The 16,800-nt window shown below is 44.9% G+C and overlaps 1 protein-coding gene across 1 annotated transcript; it reads right to left on the bottom strand.

Moving 5' to 3' along the window:
• Nucleotides 1-2,110: 2,110 nt before the first annotated feature.
• Nucleotides 2,111-14,565, bottom strand: LOC128975827 (melanotransferrin-like). Its single transcript, XM_054392884.1, has 17 exons — nt 14,514-14,565; nt 11,908-12,071; nt 11,261-11,360; nt 10,426-10,602; nt 9,780-9,942; nt 9,617-9,681; nt 8,827-8,984; nt 7,767-7,953; nt 7,449-7,597; nt 7,147-7,237; nt 6,430-6,498; nt 5,959-6,141; nt 5,549-5,705; nt 4,886-4,968; nt 3,633-3,817; nt 3,088-3,274; nt 2,111-2,157 (listed from the first exon to the last, which is right to left on the bottom strand). The coding sequence occupies exons 1-17, from the start codon at nt 14,563-14,565 to the stop codon at nt 2,111-2,113; spliced, it is 2,217 nt and encodes a 738-aa protein (XP_054248859.1).
• Nucleotides 14,566-16,800: the final 2,235 nt, after the last annotated feature.

Below are 16,800 nucleotides of genomic sequence, written 5' to 3'. Positions count from 1 at the left end.
AAGAGGTTACATCTCCAAGGGGAGTAAGATGGTTAAGTAAGTGGGTAGGCAGTTGTTGGGGTATGGAGCAGCAATTCCAGTGTTCATTCACCCATAGCCATACTGTAAGGGGTCCAGAAGCAGACATGGGTGATTCTAGGCATGATCCTAGCTCCTACCCATAGCAGCCATCTCTTAAGGTGGTCAAGGGTGGTCAAGTGGTAGGAGCCAGACAGCACAGGCAGTTCCTGCTAGGTTCAGAGCTGAGCCAGCCCCTGGTTCCTGAGCTCCAGCCTGGGCAAGCTCCAGCCTGATGCTTTTAAAGCAAAGCTGAAGCACAGGAACAGCAGAAAGGCTGTTAAACATCTGTCTATGCCAGAAAACGTGCTCCCCACCCTCCACCCCTAAAAGCTTGTCTATCACCCAGCTTGCCCACTTGTTCAGCTGCATGCTGCTCTGGGCAGCATGCATCCCTGCTGGCAGCTGCATCCCTGGCTCGGTTGTCCCCACTCCCTGCTCTCAAGTGCAGCGTTACACGAGTCCCGTAGGTGGCACCTAAGCTCCAGCAAAGACAGGAAGGGGACACCCCGGAGACCTCAGGAAGGATCCTGCTGTGCCTCGGCTTCTTCAGGGCTCTCTTCTTATTCTGGGACATGCTCGTTCACCGTTCAGCTCTCCCCTTTCATCCCAAAGGCAGCTGAGTTTGGACTTGCATCCTCTCTCTGATGAGTGTCAAACAAGGGGGCGAAGGAGACAGGGCAGTCTCAGCTCAGGGGCACAGGATCTAGAGCCCTCTCTGCTGCTCAGAGTGTAAGGCTTTGCTTTCTCAACAAGTCAAGAGGGGGAGCAGAGAGACGACTGCCTAGTGAAGCAACAGGAAAGGCAAGCTGTGTGTCAAACAAATGGGTTACAATCTGGCATTCTTAGTACTGTTACAGCTGAGTGCTGCTGCCTTGCTGCTCTGGGTTTTGGTGGAGGGGTTTTTATGGATTTTTTTTTTTTGTTCTTTAGCTGGCAGGTAACATGGACTCTTGCAGCTGGCCTGGCTTCACCATTTCCATCTCGTTTATAGCTAGCTGAGGTTAATACAACTGCAATATACTTATCAAGGACTGGAAAGTTTGGGGTATTATTTTTTAGTTAAAACTCTTAACCTTGTCTGATTGAGGGTTCATGAAGGTGAGAATTACTGCAAGCTGAAATGAGCCCTGTCCACTGACAGGCAAAATGAATACATAACACATTCTGTTCAGAAGGCTTCAGAGCATGTTCAGGCAGCTTCTACTTGTAAACCCAGCACTGTTTAATTGATAAAGCATATTTGGACGCTTCACAGAATCACAGAAGCATTGTCAAAGCACTATCAAGTAATGGTTGGAGGTTCTGAGAGGGATGATATCCATTGCTGTCCTTAAGGCTGCAAGCAGCCTGTTCTGATGGCTATTAGATGCCTTAAATCAAAACATTTTCACCCACAAATTAATGTATTACTAGTACCAATTCTTGGTTAAAAAAGCAAATCTATTCTTCCCCATGCAAAGCAGGAAAGGTGACTTAATTCTGATAGCAATTACACAACCTAGAGCAATCCGTGTATTCAGCAAGGGCTCTCTGGCTGCAGCCAAATTCATGGACAGAGGAGGATAATGCTGCCACTACCAAAATGTCAGCTGATTTTTCTGCATGGAAACAGTTCATAAGATAAGCAAGGCAAAGTGCTGCCAACTAACCTGTGCCACTCATGACAGTCTGTGATTTAGTCCTGGTACTGGCCCTGCTATTTCCACAGAACTGCTCATTTCTCCACAGTTGTACAGCACTGCTGATCCTACTTCTGTGCTGTGGCTTATGCAGGCTGTCCTGTGTGTTCCACATGGTGCCATGTTCCAAACAAGGATGGTGCCATGTTCCAAACAAGGGTGAGATGTGAATGGCATTACATTATAAACATAAAATCTGCTCTTAAAAAAACCCAAACCAACAAAACAAAAAACCCAAGAGAGTATTCAGCATACATTTATAGAGATGACTGTTCCCTTGCTGATTGCTTTGGGCAGGTTGAACTTGCAGGTTTCCTTGTTGCCAACAGTGATGTTGCTCTGTGTGCCTTGCAAAGCCTTTCTGCCAGCTGTCAGTTCGAGGACGCACAGATGTTCTGGTTGCAGAAGTCTAAGATGCCTATAAACCAGGGAGAAATGGTACACTCAAAAATGCTACCAGCTTTAAAAATAAATCCTTCAGCTACTGTTCACTAAAACAGCAGAATGGAGATAAAATTCACTTTTGAATCTCAGGTTTTTAACAGCTTACACTCACAGAAGCCTAACTTGCCCATTGACTTCAACACAGACTTTCAGATCTTACTTCAATAATCTCACATTTGCTCCAAAATGTGTTGGTTAATCTGTCCCTCTATGACTCCAGTTTCAGTGCTTTTGGGTAGGCTCTGCAGGAGCTCCAACCACGTGCTCCTTGGAAAGCTGTCACTAGGAGAATTTTATGGAGCATTGTTACAGTTTGAAGGGGGAGCTTTAGCCTAGATCCTGACTGCAAAGACTGAAAGTAAAATAAATTACCATTGGATAAAAAAGAAAAACAATTACAAGGTCTATATAACTTATTGGCTTGCTAATGGGATATAGAGCAGAGGCAGAAACAGTTCTTTCTCTTTTCTTTTTCTGTCACTTCTGCTTGCAACTTCTCTCTCTATTCTCGTGGCCTTGCCAGGGGTATCTCTGTTTTGACTACTGTGTGAGGTAACAGGAAGGAGGGGAAGGAGTGAGGGGAGAAGGTGAATGGGTCCCCTGGATCCATCCAGGGGGGTCTGAGGGGTTTCTGTGTTGTTTATAAGCTGTAAATATATACCTATTGTACATAGACTGTATATTTTGTGCATATTCATTGCATTTCATATTTCTAGATTTTAGTTTGCTTGCTTAATTTGCTTCCACCCCAAATGGAGCTAGTCTGGCAATTTTTATTTTGGGAGGTAATTCTCTCAAATTAGGTGGGGGTAATTTCAACCCACCACGAGCACGCTTCCCCATTCACTCCAAACAAAAGCACTGTTCTTGCTTTACGTTAACTCGGAATTAAGAACATGAGTACCTGCAGGTGTGCAATTGAACACTGATTCTGCCAGCTGAAAGAAAGATGCTCCAAGAATGTCCTGATAGCTCATGTGACTTGCACGGACAAGGTGCTGAGTAGCATCTTTGAAAAGGAGATCACTTTCACCATACTTCCAGGACTGAAAGAGATGGAATCCAGAATCCAGTTTGCTTCCCAGAAATTCCTAAACAGAAAAAACCGTTAAGTTCTACAGCTTGGATCATGAAGAGCAAAGTTAATCTGGTGACCCTCAGCTTTGTAGCAAGATCCATCAGAAAAAAGTTCTACTCTCACCTAGCTGTCCTTACTTGCACAAAAAGATGCTGTTTTGCAGTGGCTTGTCTTATTAGAAGCATGCCCACTGCAGACTGGCAGCTGGTGCCAAAACGCCCATTTAGAGAATACAAAGCATCCTTTTCTCAGTCTCCTATGCACACTCTTAATTCTTTCATACTGGACCTGAAAGCTTCTGAACTTCAAGGAGTTCAGCAGCCAGGGCTAACAAGTGACAACATGCTAACCTCTCCTATTCCCTGCCTCACCTGGGACTTGGTTAGGAAGTCAGAGATCTTAGTGACGGTGACAGGGCGCGTCATGACTGCACTGGGGGGGACAGGGCCAAGGTTGCAGGCTGCCCACTCTGTGACTGCAGCACGTGTCCCATCCACACACAGCAGCTCCAAGTCAAGAGGGCTGTAACCTTTGGCCCAGCCAGACTTGTCCAGATCTGAAAAGATGAAGTGAAAGCAAATGCCTTTCAGAAATGAAAGCAGGAGACAGGGTGAATCTCCTGTAAGGTGTTGAAAATGGAGAGGCAGAAGTTTAGCTGCATGTTCAAACCAAATACAGCATGCCATGTGGGCATTTAGCAGGAAGCAGGAGGGAGCTGGGGAGTGTCCTTACTGAGCAAACAGGTCAGAGCAGCTAAGCTGCACCTACCAGCTACAAACCAGACTAACACTGGCACACAAACAGGTTATCATGCCTCCATCTCTAATCAGACCCCTTTTGAAAGCAGCTCAGCCTGCATTTCCTCTGCTTCCTCAAACTGCTTACTGCTGCATGAATTTTGGTAAGCTTCCAGGCCCTTGGACCTCCACCTGGTTTGAGAGAGATTCTTCCCTTGGAAAAGTCTCTTCTGTTACTCCAATTTCATTGTGCGTAACCAATCTGAACACAGGGGAGTTCCCTTTTCTTCAGCTCTCTGCAAAGGCAGCATATTTTGGCTGATAGAGCAGCAGGTGCAATTGAAGAGACTGTAACCAAAATCGTGAAAAGCAAAACAATTTTCATCTATTTTATCTATGAAAGTTATGTGGACTGTTAATTCTGTGTGTGTCTGTGAAACAACATGAGGAAGTTGCTGGGTCATGATGAAGCCAGAGAACATCTCCAGCACAAAGAGACCACAGCACTGCCCTTATCTGCCACTTCCATCCTTGAAACTCTGAGTGAACCGATAGGTACAGGCACTGTGGCTGCAGTGACTGCTGTGAAAAGTCACCTGCCTTTGAAAGCTTTGAGCTCCCCAAGAGCGAGCCCAACCTCCAAGGATGATTAACCTCCCAACACACATTCATCTGCACACTCAGTGATTGCTCCATAACGGAGTTTTGAGCTTTACTGGAACACCTACATGCAGCAGGAAGGTTCTCGCAATTTTCCAGGCACAAGCACAACTTCATGGGCCTGGCTTAAACCTGTAAGAGCTCATCCTCAGGAGTGGTAGTCACTGTGTGTGGGTCACTGACACTACTAAGCATTCTCAAAGCACAAGAGAGTAGCTTCAGCTTACTCGCTATGTTCTGGAGCAGCTGAGAGTGTTCCAGGAAAGCTACATCTCCGAAGCTTCTTCCGCTGGGATTGCCAACCAGGCACCTAGTGCAGGGGAAGAACCAGGAGGTTATCAGAGGCAGCTGCTATATGCTTACATCTGGACAGTCAGGCTGCCAGCACAGATCCCATGGGCAGTGTCCCCGGGTTTGATCAGACAATGCCTTTCACCCCTTAAGCAGGCCCCAAGGCAAAGTCAGGGCACAATGTCCACGCAGCCTCACCCTTGCCTAGCCAGGAAAGAGTATCACATACATTTTGTGAGAGTGCTTTCACCTTAGAAGTCTTTTCTGCCTCCATCTTCAACTACTATTTTTTTTAATTAATTTAATTATTTCCTGTATCCTATACTGCTTCTTACTGCATCACCTCTGTTCTCTGACCTTATATCCTTCACCCCTTTCCATGAACAAGGCTTCCTTACATGTTTGGAAGCACTGTCTTGCTTTGGAAAGAGTTCCATGACTGTTTTCAATCACGGCTCAGCTAAACATCCCATAGCAGCTACCAGCAAACCAGAATACATGGTAGCAGAAGTTTATACAGTCAGATGCCCAACATAAACCCCCCACAACTCCAAAGAAAACCTCAACAAGATAACAAGCCAGTTCTGGCTGCAGCTCACCTGAGTGCTCCCATGTTGCCATAGTAGCGTTCGTTGTGACTGGCAGCACACCTGCTGGACACTCGGGCCCCTTCCATCTCACTGTCTCCAATGCACACCTTGCACAGGTTCCCATCTGCTCCTGGCATGCAGCTCTTCCAAAAGTAATTCTGATAAGCTGAGTCAAGAAAACTGAGGTGAGGTTAAGGCAAGGTATTCCCCAAAGCCTCTTCACACATGGGAAAAGACAGGAATAGAATTCCATCCTAATAGCTACCAAGAGGAGAGCTAAATTATGTGAAGAATCACACAAAGGAAAGAGCCTCTCAGACTGCAGTCATCACTTGCTGGTCAAATCCTCATGGCCTCATCTCCATTTTCCTCCCAAATTTCCATGGTGTAGTCAATGTAAAACCCAGAGCAGCCCTTACCAGAGCCAATGTCACAGTTCCCAGTCTCATTCTCAAGAGCTCCAACTGTGTATCTGGAAAGAAGTAACCATCCTCCAGGACTATAGAGGTGACTGTGGCAGGATCGCCTGCCCCTGAGGTTATGGATATTGATCTGCTTGGCACTCTTCTTAGCTAAGGCAACAGCATAGACAGATGGCAGAGCTGTAAAATGGTGACAACAACCAGTGAGACCAAGGCAGTTATATACTCCAGACAGGCACAGACCCCCTCTCCTCTCCCTCAGCCTGTCATGGTATCCTCAGTTACAGCAGAGAACCTGCACTCTTGGCTTAGCTAACAATTCTCACCCCAGCTGCCCACTGCTATCTGCAAAGCTCCTACTGAGCACACAGCAAATCCTTTCCCAAACACAGGCACATCCCTACAGAAGTTCTACAGGCAGTCTCAGGAAAACGTAAACCTTTTACCATCTCAAAGTTGTCCTGTTACCTTTGTGCTTAGGATGATTCAATTTCCCTGTGTCCTCTGTGCTCTCAGTAGCTGGGACACAGTCTACCCCTGGAGAGGAATCATAGAGTCATTAAGGTTGGAAAAGCCCTTTGAGACCATCCAGTCCAACTGTCAACCCAGTACCATCATGGCCACCAAACCATGTTTCAAAGTGCTATGTTCACATGTTTTTTGAATGTCTCCAGGGATGGTGACCCCACCACCTCCCTGGGCAGCCTGTTCTACTGACCACTGAGTGCCTGACCCCTCTTGCAGGAAAGAAATTTTCCCTAATATCCAACCTAAAACTTCCCTGGTGCAACTTGAGACCACTTCCTCTCATCCTATTGCTAGTTATTTGGTAGAAGAGACCAACACTCTCCTCTCTACAATTACCCGAAAAGAGGTTGTAGAGAGCAATGTCTCCCTTCAACCATTAAGAAACTTGTGGCTGTTATTCCCCTCACATGGCAGCAACCCACCAAAAACCTGTCTTGAGCCATGTCAGTACCTCTGTGCCTTTCACAAAAGAGATGTAACATCCAGACAGACCAAATGCTAGAACCAGTTAGTGAAAAGGCTGGGAAGAGCATTTGGACATAATATATTGATTGGTGCTTCCATCACAAACCACCACAAACTCTGGAAATCCAGCTCTGTGTTTAATGGTACTTGTTTGAATCCCTCTCCTCTTGCTCAGGTCACAGGAGAACTTACCGTAACATTCTGCTGCTACAGGCACCAATCCACACCTCCCTGCAATGTAGACATGTGTTGCATCCAGGGTGACTGCATCAGCCTCACTGCTCTGCCAACAGCACATAAGAAACTCAGGGTGTTTGTGAATGTGTAACCGATTACTGTGCTTCCCTGCTGCAGGAAATTTCCCTGCATAAATTCCCTCTCATTTCCACTGGACCCCTGCTGTGCAAGCTGCTTTTCCTCTTGTTCCACTCAGATAAGGACATACACACCCTCTGTGGTCTTACCACATACCCTGACCAGAAGGAATCTCCTACCTTGATCATTTCAATGCATTTGGTCATGGAAGTTGCTTGGACACAGACTAAAGGGTCCGATTTGATGCTCAGGGCCCACTCCTCGCATTTGAGCAGCTCAGCATCGCTGATGCAGCACCAGCGCACAATGCTGTTGTCCAAGGAGCTCCCTGAGTCAGAAGGAAGGAGCACAGTGAGATCATGTCACCTATCACCAGCCTGTCCTTTGTTAAGGGAATATTCAGATCTATGCACTCCTGCCTAGCAGGGAGAAATTACACACAAAGAGAATTTTTTTCTTCCCTTTCCTTAACTACAGTCCTCTGGAAGGCTTCTCACCTTCATGGCCTAGTCCTTTAAGGAGAGCTACATAATCCAGACCAAGGACATGGGCAATCTCTAGGTGCTCCTCAAGAAGCTGCACATGCTGAGTGGCATCTCGAAACAGCAGGTTCCTTCCCCCGAAGGGTGCTGAAGCGAAGAGCTCAAACCTGGCTCTTTCCTTTCCTCTCCGCCCAAAGAAGCGCTGGGACAAGAACAACATTTGTAACTGTGACAGACCTGCTCCTTCTTCCAGGCAGCCTCATCCCTCCCTCCACAGCAACACTTAGTAGCAGGACACCCAGGGTGCCATCACACTGGGACCAGCCCACAGCTACCACAGACAGTGAATGGTTCCATAGGCTTTAAACAATTCACTTTTTGGAACACTTTCCCCCCTCATCTTAGTTATTCCAAGCAGTTGGTCTGTGTTCAATGTCTCCTACCCTGGAAAGGCAACTCAGGGAGCATAGCTTAGTGAGAAACTTTTGTGATGAAGATCAGCTTGGTAAAGGGGTGCAAGTTCTCTTGTGTTTGATGATGGGCAAGTACCACATGCAAGGTATCTCCACTGGGAAAGAAGAGAGCAGTGAGGAGTGTGCTAGGGATACTGCTGCATAGCGGTTGCTGGGCATGGGGGAACAGAGCTGGGGGCGTGTGACAAAAGCATATGAAGATCTCAACAAGAGACTTCGTACACTTCGTTGAACTTTTCCCTATTTTAAGAGCTGGATGGCTTCACCAGCTCTTTAAATCTGCACTTAAATAGGCATTAATCCATTTCGGTGTCAATCAGCTTCCTGGCTGTCAAGATAACAGGTACCGTTTATAAGTTGAGAATGGTTAACCCTGACCCTGTCTTCCTCAGCTACATAAGAATTCATCCGAGTCCCAGGACAGTTTGCATGATTTTCCACTTCAGGTGTTAGAAATCTCCCTTTCTTTACTTATTTATTCCTAGCCTCCTACAGAAGAACACTTAAGAGAAAAGTAAAACCTTTTTCCAGAAGCCTTCCCCATAATGACCACAGGAAGGTGGAAGCAGAACCTCTGTCTGGAGATGCTAACATGCACTCACTTGGATTGTGCTCAGAAATTTGTTGGTGATCTTCTGGAAGTTGTGGCGGGTGACAATGCTACGGCCAGGCCCCTTGCCCAGGTTACAGATGCTGTACTCAGCCAGCCCAGCTGTAGTCCCATCAGGACACAAGAGCTCATACTCCTGCTGCTCTGCCTCTGGAACAAGAGGACGCTCATGGATCCATGAAGTGAGAGACGACTTGGCAGCAGGCACAGAGGAAGGTGAAGTGTTTTTCAGAGGATATGTAGGCAGCACAGTCTACAAAGCACACTTGGGAAGTTTTCTTTGCTAAGCTCTTCTCTTCGCAAAGAGAGGGACCACGGCAAGAGGTCCTCCAAAATACTCTTTAAGCTGTATCCCTCTAAACACGTTTAAAAATACTTATCTGAAAATACCACTCTAATCACCTGCAAAAACATGGGTACTGAGCTTAAAAATCCCAAGCAGGTGCAGAGAAGCTGTAGGTTCTCACAGCTCCATACTGAGTCCTGAAAGGACTCTGTGAGCTCAGGCACTGCCAGTCATGACAGCTACACCAGGGACTCAAGGCTGCAGAAATCCCCTGTACAAAAACATTTGACTGCTCCCATTCTAAAAATCCTCTGGGAGCAGTTAGTGCTCATTTACTTTTTCCTTCTCAGTTCTGTGAAGAGCCAAGCAAAGTCAAAGAACTACTTGCAAGGACTGAATTTTCTCTGGAAAGAACAAACATAGCAGCATATCCCCAAACTCCAAGGCAGGACAGACACAGCCAGAGGTAACAAGGAATCTGATTTTTCAGGATTACCTGTGGCACTCATAATTGTCAGATGATCTAAAAAAGCAACATCTGCCACTCCATCCTTCAAGCACCTGCAGGTAGACAAATGTTAACACATCACCTGGTTTTCCCTCCCTCAGGAGTTCTTTTTCCCCAGAGGCAGACTCAGCAACTGTGTCACAGAGCTCACCTGAAAGCTCCCTCAGAGTCATAGAAGGGTTCATTACCACTTGTCTCACAGAAGTGGTTCTTGTCCCTGACGTAGGACTTCTGTCCTTGGCAGAGAGCACACAGTCGAGGAGCAGCAACACCAACACCAGGTATGCAGCTTGCATTGAAGTAGTCACTGATCACTGCAGATGGTGGGGAAAACAAAACCAAATAAAAACAAAAAGAGAGAAAAGAAGTCGAGTGAGAAAAAAACAGAAGGAAGAGGTGCCAAACACATCGTGGACATAACTAGAACCATGTACTTTAATAAATAAAGCCAAAAATGTGGCTTCATTGTGTAAACATCAGATGTGAAACATCTGCTGCAACAGTGATCAAATGGTGCTGTTCAAAAATCATCTTTGTGCTGCTTAGATATTGTAAAGATTTGTTCCTTCTTGCATTCTGAACACAAAGATTTCCTGTTTTGGTAACAATTCCACTGCTTTGAGATCACTTGAAAAGTTGTGCAGAGAGCAAGCAGACAGTATCAAAAACACTCCAAGAAGATCTCTTATACAAAAAGCTCTAAAATTTCCACACAGCTCGCTTCCTTCCACACCTGCTTGCACTTCACTCACTGCTGCTGAAGGCGGAGACACAGCCCTCCGGCTCCTATCACCCACCTTGGCTCAGAGGTTGTGACTCATCCCAGGAAAGGTCATTCCTTGCAAGAAGAAAGCCAAGTGGGATATTCCAGCCCGATGTCCACCTGGCTCCATTGTGGCAGCTGCGTGCACCTTGTAGCCTCTGGATATCCAGAGTTCCTCGTTTGGCAACGGCCACAGCAAAAACACAGTTTCCTGTGACAGGACAAGACATGGAATGGAAAGAACTAAACTCCAGTTCTCCTGCGTGAGTTCAATTACTGTGAACACAGCTAAGGAAAAAAACGTCCCCTTACAAGCCTCTTCCTACACCCATCTGCTAATCTGATTCCTTCTCAGAGTCATGGCCCACGTGTGTTTTCTACTTTGTGTGTGATTTTGGCTCACACTTCTTTCTCCTTCCCTTGTAAATCATTTGTTGCACAGACTGGTCACGTCTGCTTGCCACAAGAAGATTCTCTACTTTACATTCTTGTGTCTTTAGCATGAGAAGGGAATTAACTCCTGAGAGAAGCTAATCTCTCAAAGAAGCACTAGTGAGTGTTCGGTTACACGAGCAAGGAGCACAGAGTAGGAATGACACAGAGGGAATAAACCACTTCTTATTTCCTACAAGCTGTAGACCTCTGGAGCACTAGTGCTGAGGGCAGGTACAGACAGTCAGAGTGACAGCACCACAAGCAGAAAGGCCTCTGGGTTCAAAGCACCACTGGTGCAGGCACTCTATACGCCTAGAAATACAGTGAGAACTTACAGACTCTTTTTCAGGGGTTCCTGAGCTTTGCCTTTCACGGCACAGGGCTTTGTCAGCCAGGTCCACAGTGCAGCTCATTCTTTTGCTTTATGAGCCTACCTTGATCATACATCTCCTTTGCCACCACTGTCAAACCATACAGCTTCACAGCAGAGTAAACATCTCCAGCATCCAAAGAGGCAGCATCTGCTTTATTCACCTTAAAAAGAACAGCAAATCCTTCAAAACAGTTTTTGCAGGGACACAAACAGGGCAGCTTCCAGAGCAGAGTTTCTGCCTCAGATGTAGCAACCAGTGATTTTTGCAAACACTTGCTCTGTTTTCAAGGGAATCCCTGCTACTAAGCATGGTGAAATGCTATCAGCGAAGGCTGTTCCCTCCATAAAATGCCAGTTCTTTGGCAGTAACATCCTTTCTCACCTCTCCTTTGGGCCTTCCGTTCCAAAAACACAATTCTGATGCCAGCTGAAGAAAAAGGCAGGACCAAAACCCACAAGCAAGGGGAATGCTCTGAGCAAGTTTTAATTTACTAATTTGGTTTTGCCCATTTATTTCCAAGCAGCTTTTTACTCATTTCCTAGAGACTGTAAGAACATTAGCTGGGGTAAAACAGCACATCTAATAGAATGCTCCTGGGAGCTAATTCTTGCTTCTCATGTTACTGTACCCTTGTATTCTCCCATGGATTCTCTTTACCAGTTACTTCTTCAAAAGACGATTTGGACTCAAAGTCTCTGTGAACTCACCCTGATTTTGTCAATGCAGTCATGTGTGTTGTGGGCTCTGATGCAAGAAATCCTATTAAAGGAATTGACAGCAGCAATGGGCAGCACAGCCGGAAGTGCTTTGGATAGTTCAGCACACTTTCTTTGTTCCAGGTCAGAAAGGGTGCACCACCGGAACTTCTTCCCTGTAGCAGCACCAAAAAAGAAGTCAAGATCTCTAGGATTCAGTGGGGAAAAGCCCAAACAATTCATAGAAGAGGAAGGTTATTCTGTTTTATTTGACTGCCCAAGTAAGTAGATTGTGCTTACACATCCACACACTTAGAGGCACCCAAGAGATGCACCCAAGCTGCCTGAACAACTTGGAGTGCAGTGACTGTTTGCTGTTGAGTCTGCACTATGGCTCTTTGCTTGCACTTGGCTTGCAGCAAAGAACCACATTTCAGGTAAATTTCTCAAGAAATGAACTCCATTTTAGGTAGATTTCTCAAGAATCAACAATCGTTATGGTGTGATCTTTCACCTCAGAATCTTCCTTAATTCATCCTCCATGAATTTTAGGAAGGGTTGCCATGCAAACTGAGGAAACAAAAGCATGGCTATGGCCTGTTCGGATAATAAGAGGACAGCACTTAGAGCACAGGGTAACCTTGTAACCACCTTCCTCTTATCAGGCTGCAGTTTTTCTCCTAATAAGCCAGTTGTGATGTGACCTTCTCAGTGCACAGACCACCTGATCTTGATGTAAACAATGCATTCCCCAGGCTTTATCAGTTTTACTGCTCTCAGTTCTGTCCTCAGTTATCAATACAGGCCAAGCTTTTAACCTTTGCTCTACTGTTCCTTCCTGTGCTTTCACACACACACACACATTCCCACCCATGATTTCTCCGTGCCAATCTTAATATTCCTGTTAAAGTCCTAGACACTCAGAAGTGTGCGTGCAAAAGGTCAAGAAACATGGAGGGGACTGAATTGGTTTAGTCTTGTTGAATTTAGTCTTTAGAGAAGGATTTGATTTTTAAGCAGACAGTAACCGATGTTTCAAGCCCCAGGTGTCAGAGCACTGTGCTGCATGCTTTGTTAGAACAGCACTTCCCACTGAATGTCAGCTTTGTCAGAACAGTGTTTACCTCCCATTTTCTTTCCAGACAAAGACTACATGATTTTAAATAATAAAACACACAGCAGAGCTCCAGGGTGAGAAAACCTTACATTAGAGAAGTATGAAAACTTTAACTTTGAAGCAACTCAAAATGAAATGTTACTTTATACAGAGTAAAGCAACCCCCTCAAGACAGGAGGTTAGGATCTGGGACTACTCAACATTCCAATGGCAATTTTGTGGCTTTTGGCCTTCTTTTGTCATCAAAAAATGCATTCCCTAAGTGATCCTGCAGCAATGCTAAGTAACTTGCTGGCTTTGTCTCTAGAGCTTTATCTTCCATGACAACAACCACCATGAAAGACAAGATTTGATTATTGACAGTGAAGAATCCTGTACTGAGGACTGAACAAACATCAACCACAAAAGCCTTAAAATCTCACCTTTTCCAAGCAGAAGATTAGTAAGAATTACTTTCATTTCTGGATGTCAAACAGATTAAATAACCTGCACAGGAACACTGTGCAGAATGGAACTATTCAGGTGTCAGATCTTTTCCAGCTGAAAACTAAGTAAGCAATAACAAGAAATCCCAGATCAGTGCCAGCAGAAAGAAGGGGTTAGGAAGATGCAATCAGAAGCAGAGGAGAAGGTCAAACCTCCTTTTCCAGAAGGAGTCAGGGTTTGGTTGCTTTAAACTGGCTACAAAGCTATACCCTAAGGGATCCAGACATGTCAGCAAAACCTTTTTTTTTGCCTTAGCCTCCAATTATTCCATCTTGGATCTAATGTGACTTATTTTGTATTCTTCTTATTAAATGTCTTCTACTCTGAAACATATCATCATACACATCTCAAGAAGATACTATTTATTTAAGGAGGGGGGGAAAAGTGATTATTACATACAAAAATGAGAAGCGGTTATGTAACTTGAGAGAAAACCAGGACTGAGTGCATAACAAAACACCACAACAGCTCCACCACTGTCACTTTCAGATGCTTAAGCATTTGGCTTTCTGGTGTTTTATTCCTATTATACAAAAATATTACCTGGAACATTCCTATTATACAAAGATATTACCTGGAACACATTACGTTAACAATGAGAAAAGGGAAGTTTTTGTCTCTGAGCAGAGCATCAGACACAAGCACTCCAGCTGTTTTGATGTTAATTTGGCACAACTCCCAAAAGAATCCATTGTGGTTTGAGAGGGGAGCAGCCTGCAGTACACTGATTGATTTTGACAGTGTTAATGAGTACCCAGACCTCAACTGTTCAAAGGAAACAAACCTCCACTGAATTCCTAAGGAACCACTGTATCGAGCTGCTTCAGAACTAACAGGGTCACCATCTGCCAGTGATCAAACAGGGAACATGCAGGCAAATGGAAATCACAGGCACGGCTCTAGCTGCAGCTCCTTTGCACAGAAGAAAACAAACCCAAAGCATATGTTAGAGTTTGCATCCTGCTCACCTCATCCATAGGTCACCTTTCTCTTTCCCTTTCTCCATCAGCCTTACCTGAAGACAGCAAGGTGAAGATGATCAGGACAATTAAAATCAGTGTCTTCATGATCACAGCAGTTCAGTGAGGATCTTTTCTCTCTCCCGAAACTCTGCCTTCTCATACCAGGAATTCCACAGTGATGACCAGAGCTTCTGGGGGATAACAAAGCGGTTTTAGGCATCACCAAGGGTAAAGCAAGATTTAAGCAAAATCCAAGCCATGAGAGGATGGTATATCCTTGTATGCAAGGCAGAAAGGGTCACTGCCCTGTTCCTGTCCACAGATGGAAAACGTATATGTGTTTTCTGCTTTGTTATGAACAGACACAGGAAGAAGGGTAAGCCTCTGCTCCTGTAACAAATGGTGCTCCTCCTGCTTCAGAAGGCACCAACAGGCAAGACTTACATCTGTGCCACAAGAAAGGTATCCAAAGCTAAGTGAATTGTCCAAACCACTGAGCAGGTTTGTCTAGAGAATATTGCAGGGGCCTTCTTACTTTATTTTTTCACCTGCTAATGGTTTATCTACTGAGGAATTTTAAATGAAGTATTCCTATACCTCCCTAAGAATTCCAGGCAGAACTGATCCAGGTGCTGTCCAGGAGACACCCGCTGCCCAGGAGTGGTTTTCTTGCCATGTTCAGTAACAGAACTGTGACACTGTTGACTTTCTTGACTTACTCCATTCCATTCTAGACCAGCAGTCTCACCCAAACAGGCTGATTTCCTTGTTCTCTAACACTTGGCATGGAATATTACCTCTTAATTACTTTACAGAAGCCATAATTAACATCACTAATCCTACTGCAGGGAAAAAAACAACCATATGTGTATGTGTGTGTGCTAGCAGAAGGGTGCACATTGAACTCATCTGAGGATGCATGAACTATTGCTAATGCAGCTTCACCTTTCCTGTTCGGCAAAGAACAGACTATTCCCAGAGCCCTGCAGAAAGCAAGTCTGTTTCCTGCATTTGTTTTTCTTCTTCATCTTATGTTTTTTCTTGGTGCCTTCTCTGCTTTGTGTATTCTTGCAATGCTTTTCCCAGATTTCTCTGGTTGCCTTAGCAACTCTCCCCTAGTGAGTCACAGTCCTCACTCCCCACTCGCTTCATGCACGTGGATTCCATCACTTATCTCTGTGCTTCACAGGTTCCCTCACTACATCTGCAACAGCTGTTGAGGTGATACATTTCTACTGAGCTCATCACACAAGCAGTTATGTTTCTCTCTGCTTCCTGCACTCCCTGAACTAAAGTTCTCAAGCCCCAAGACCTCCATTCTCCCATTTGCTGAGAGAATAACTGAGGTATTACTGCACCCTTCCATGTGGGCCCTGCACAGGCCTAGCACAGCTCAGCATCCTTGGGGAAGTGAGTTCTATTCCTCAGGGGCTGCAGTATATATAGTATTATGTTTTATTCCCCTATCTCTGTGGTGTATATATTATGACACGATACACTATTGGATGTTAAAAAAACAAACAAACAAACAAACAAACAAAACCCCCAACAACAAACCAGCACAGATGTAAGACCAAAACATATGATAAAAGTAATTTTAAAATAGTTAAAGGTCCACATATTTACGTTTAACTCCAAGGGAAAAATTAGATTAGGACAGACCATGAATCAGTTCAGTTAATGTCAACTAATACACATTATAAACAATTATGTTTCATTTAACTATACCCTAAGCTCTGAATCACTCCTGAATCACTCCTGGGGAAACTTGTTCTTCAAGTCCACCAGCAGGGTGCAGTTAGACACCAAAGCTAATGGCTTTTGCAATGCCTGTAGCAAGGTACCTCACAGGATCAAATCCCACCTTCCCAGAGATTTTACTTCCTGCCAGTCCTGGATTAGGTACAGGATATAAGCATATCCCAGCAGCTCAGCCAGACAATGATACTACTGCTACACGAGGGCTGCATCTGGATCTCTGCTTAAATTGCACTTACTTAAAAATAAAAGGCTTTCCTGTACCTGCCTGAGATGTTTATCCAGATACTAAGCTGCTATCTTGATGATGTAAAAAAAAGCAGAATGCCATGAAGGTGTTGTACACTTCATTTAGGCCTGGTCAGGAAAACAAACAAACATTAATCACATGTCAGGTCTGCTCAGAAGGTCATGCCTTAAAGCACTGAGGATGTGGAATCACAGCAGAAGGACTCAAATTCTTTTCCTGCTGATTCACTCTATGAAGCTACCTCCCTACTACACCAGAAAAGGGTAATTAGGTACTTCCCAATAGTGTGGCATTTATGCATTTATCTAGGGATGCATCTGAGAAGGTGGAAA

This window comes from Indicator indicator, chromosome 26 (assembly GCF_027791375.1).
Source record: "Indicator indicator isolate 239-I01 chromosome 26, UM_Iind_1.1, whole genome shotgun sequence".
Classification (NCBI taxonomy): domain Eukaryota; kingdom Metazoa; phylum Chordata; class Aves; order Piciformes; family Indicatoridae; genus Indicator; species Indicator indicator.
This window is presented reverse-complemented; position numbering and strand designations above follow the sequence as displayed.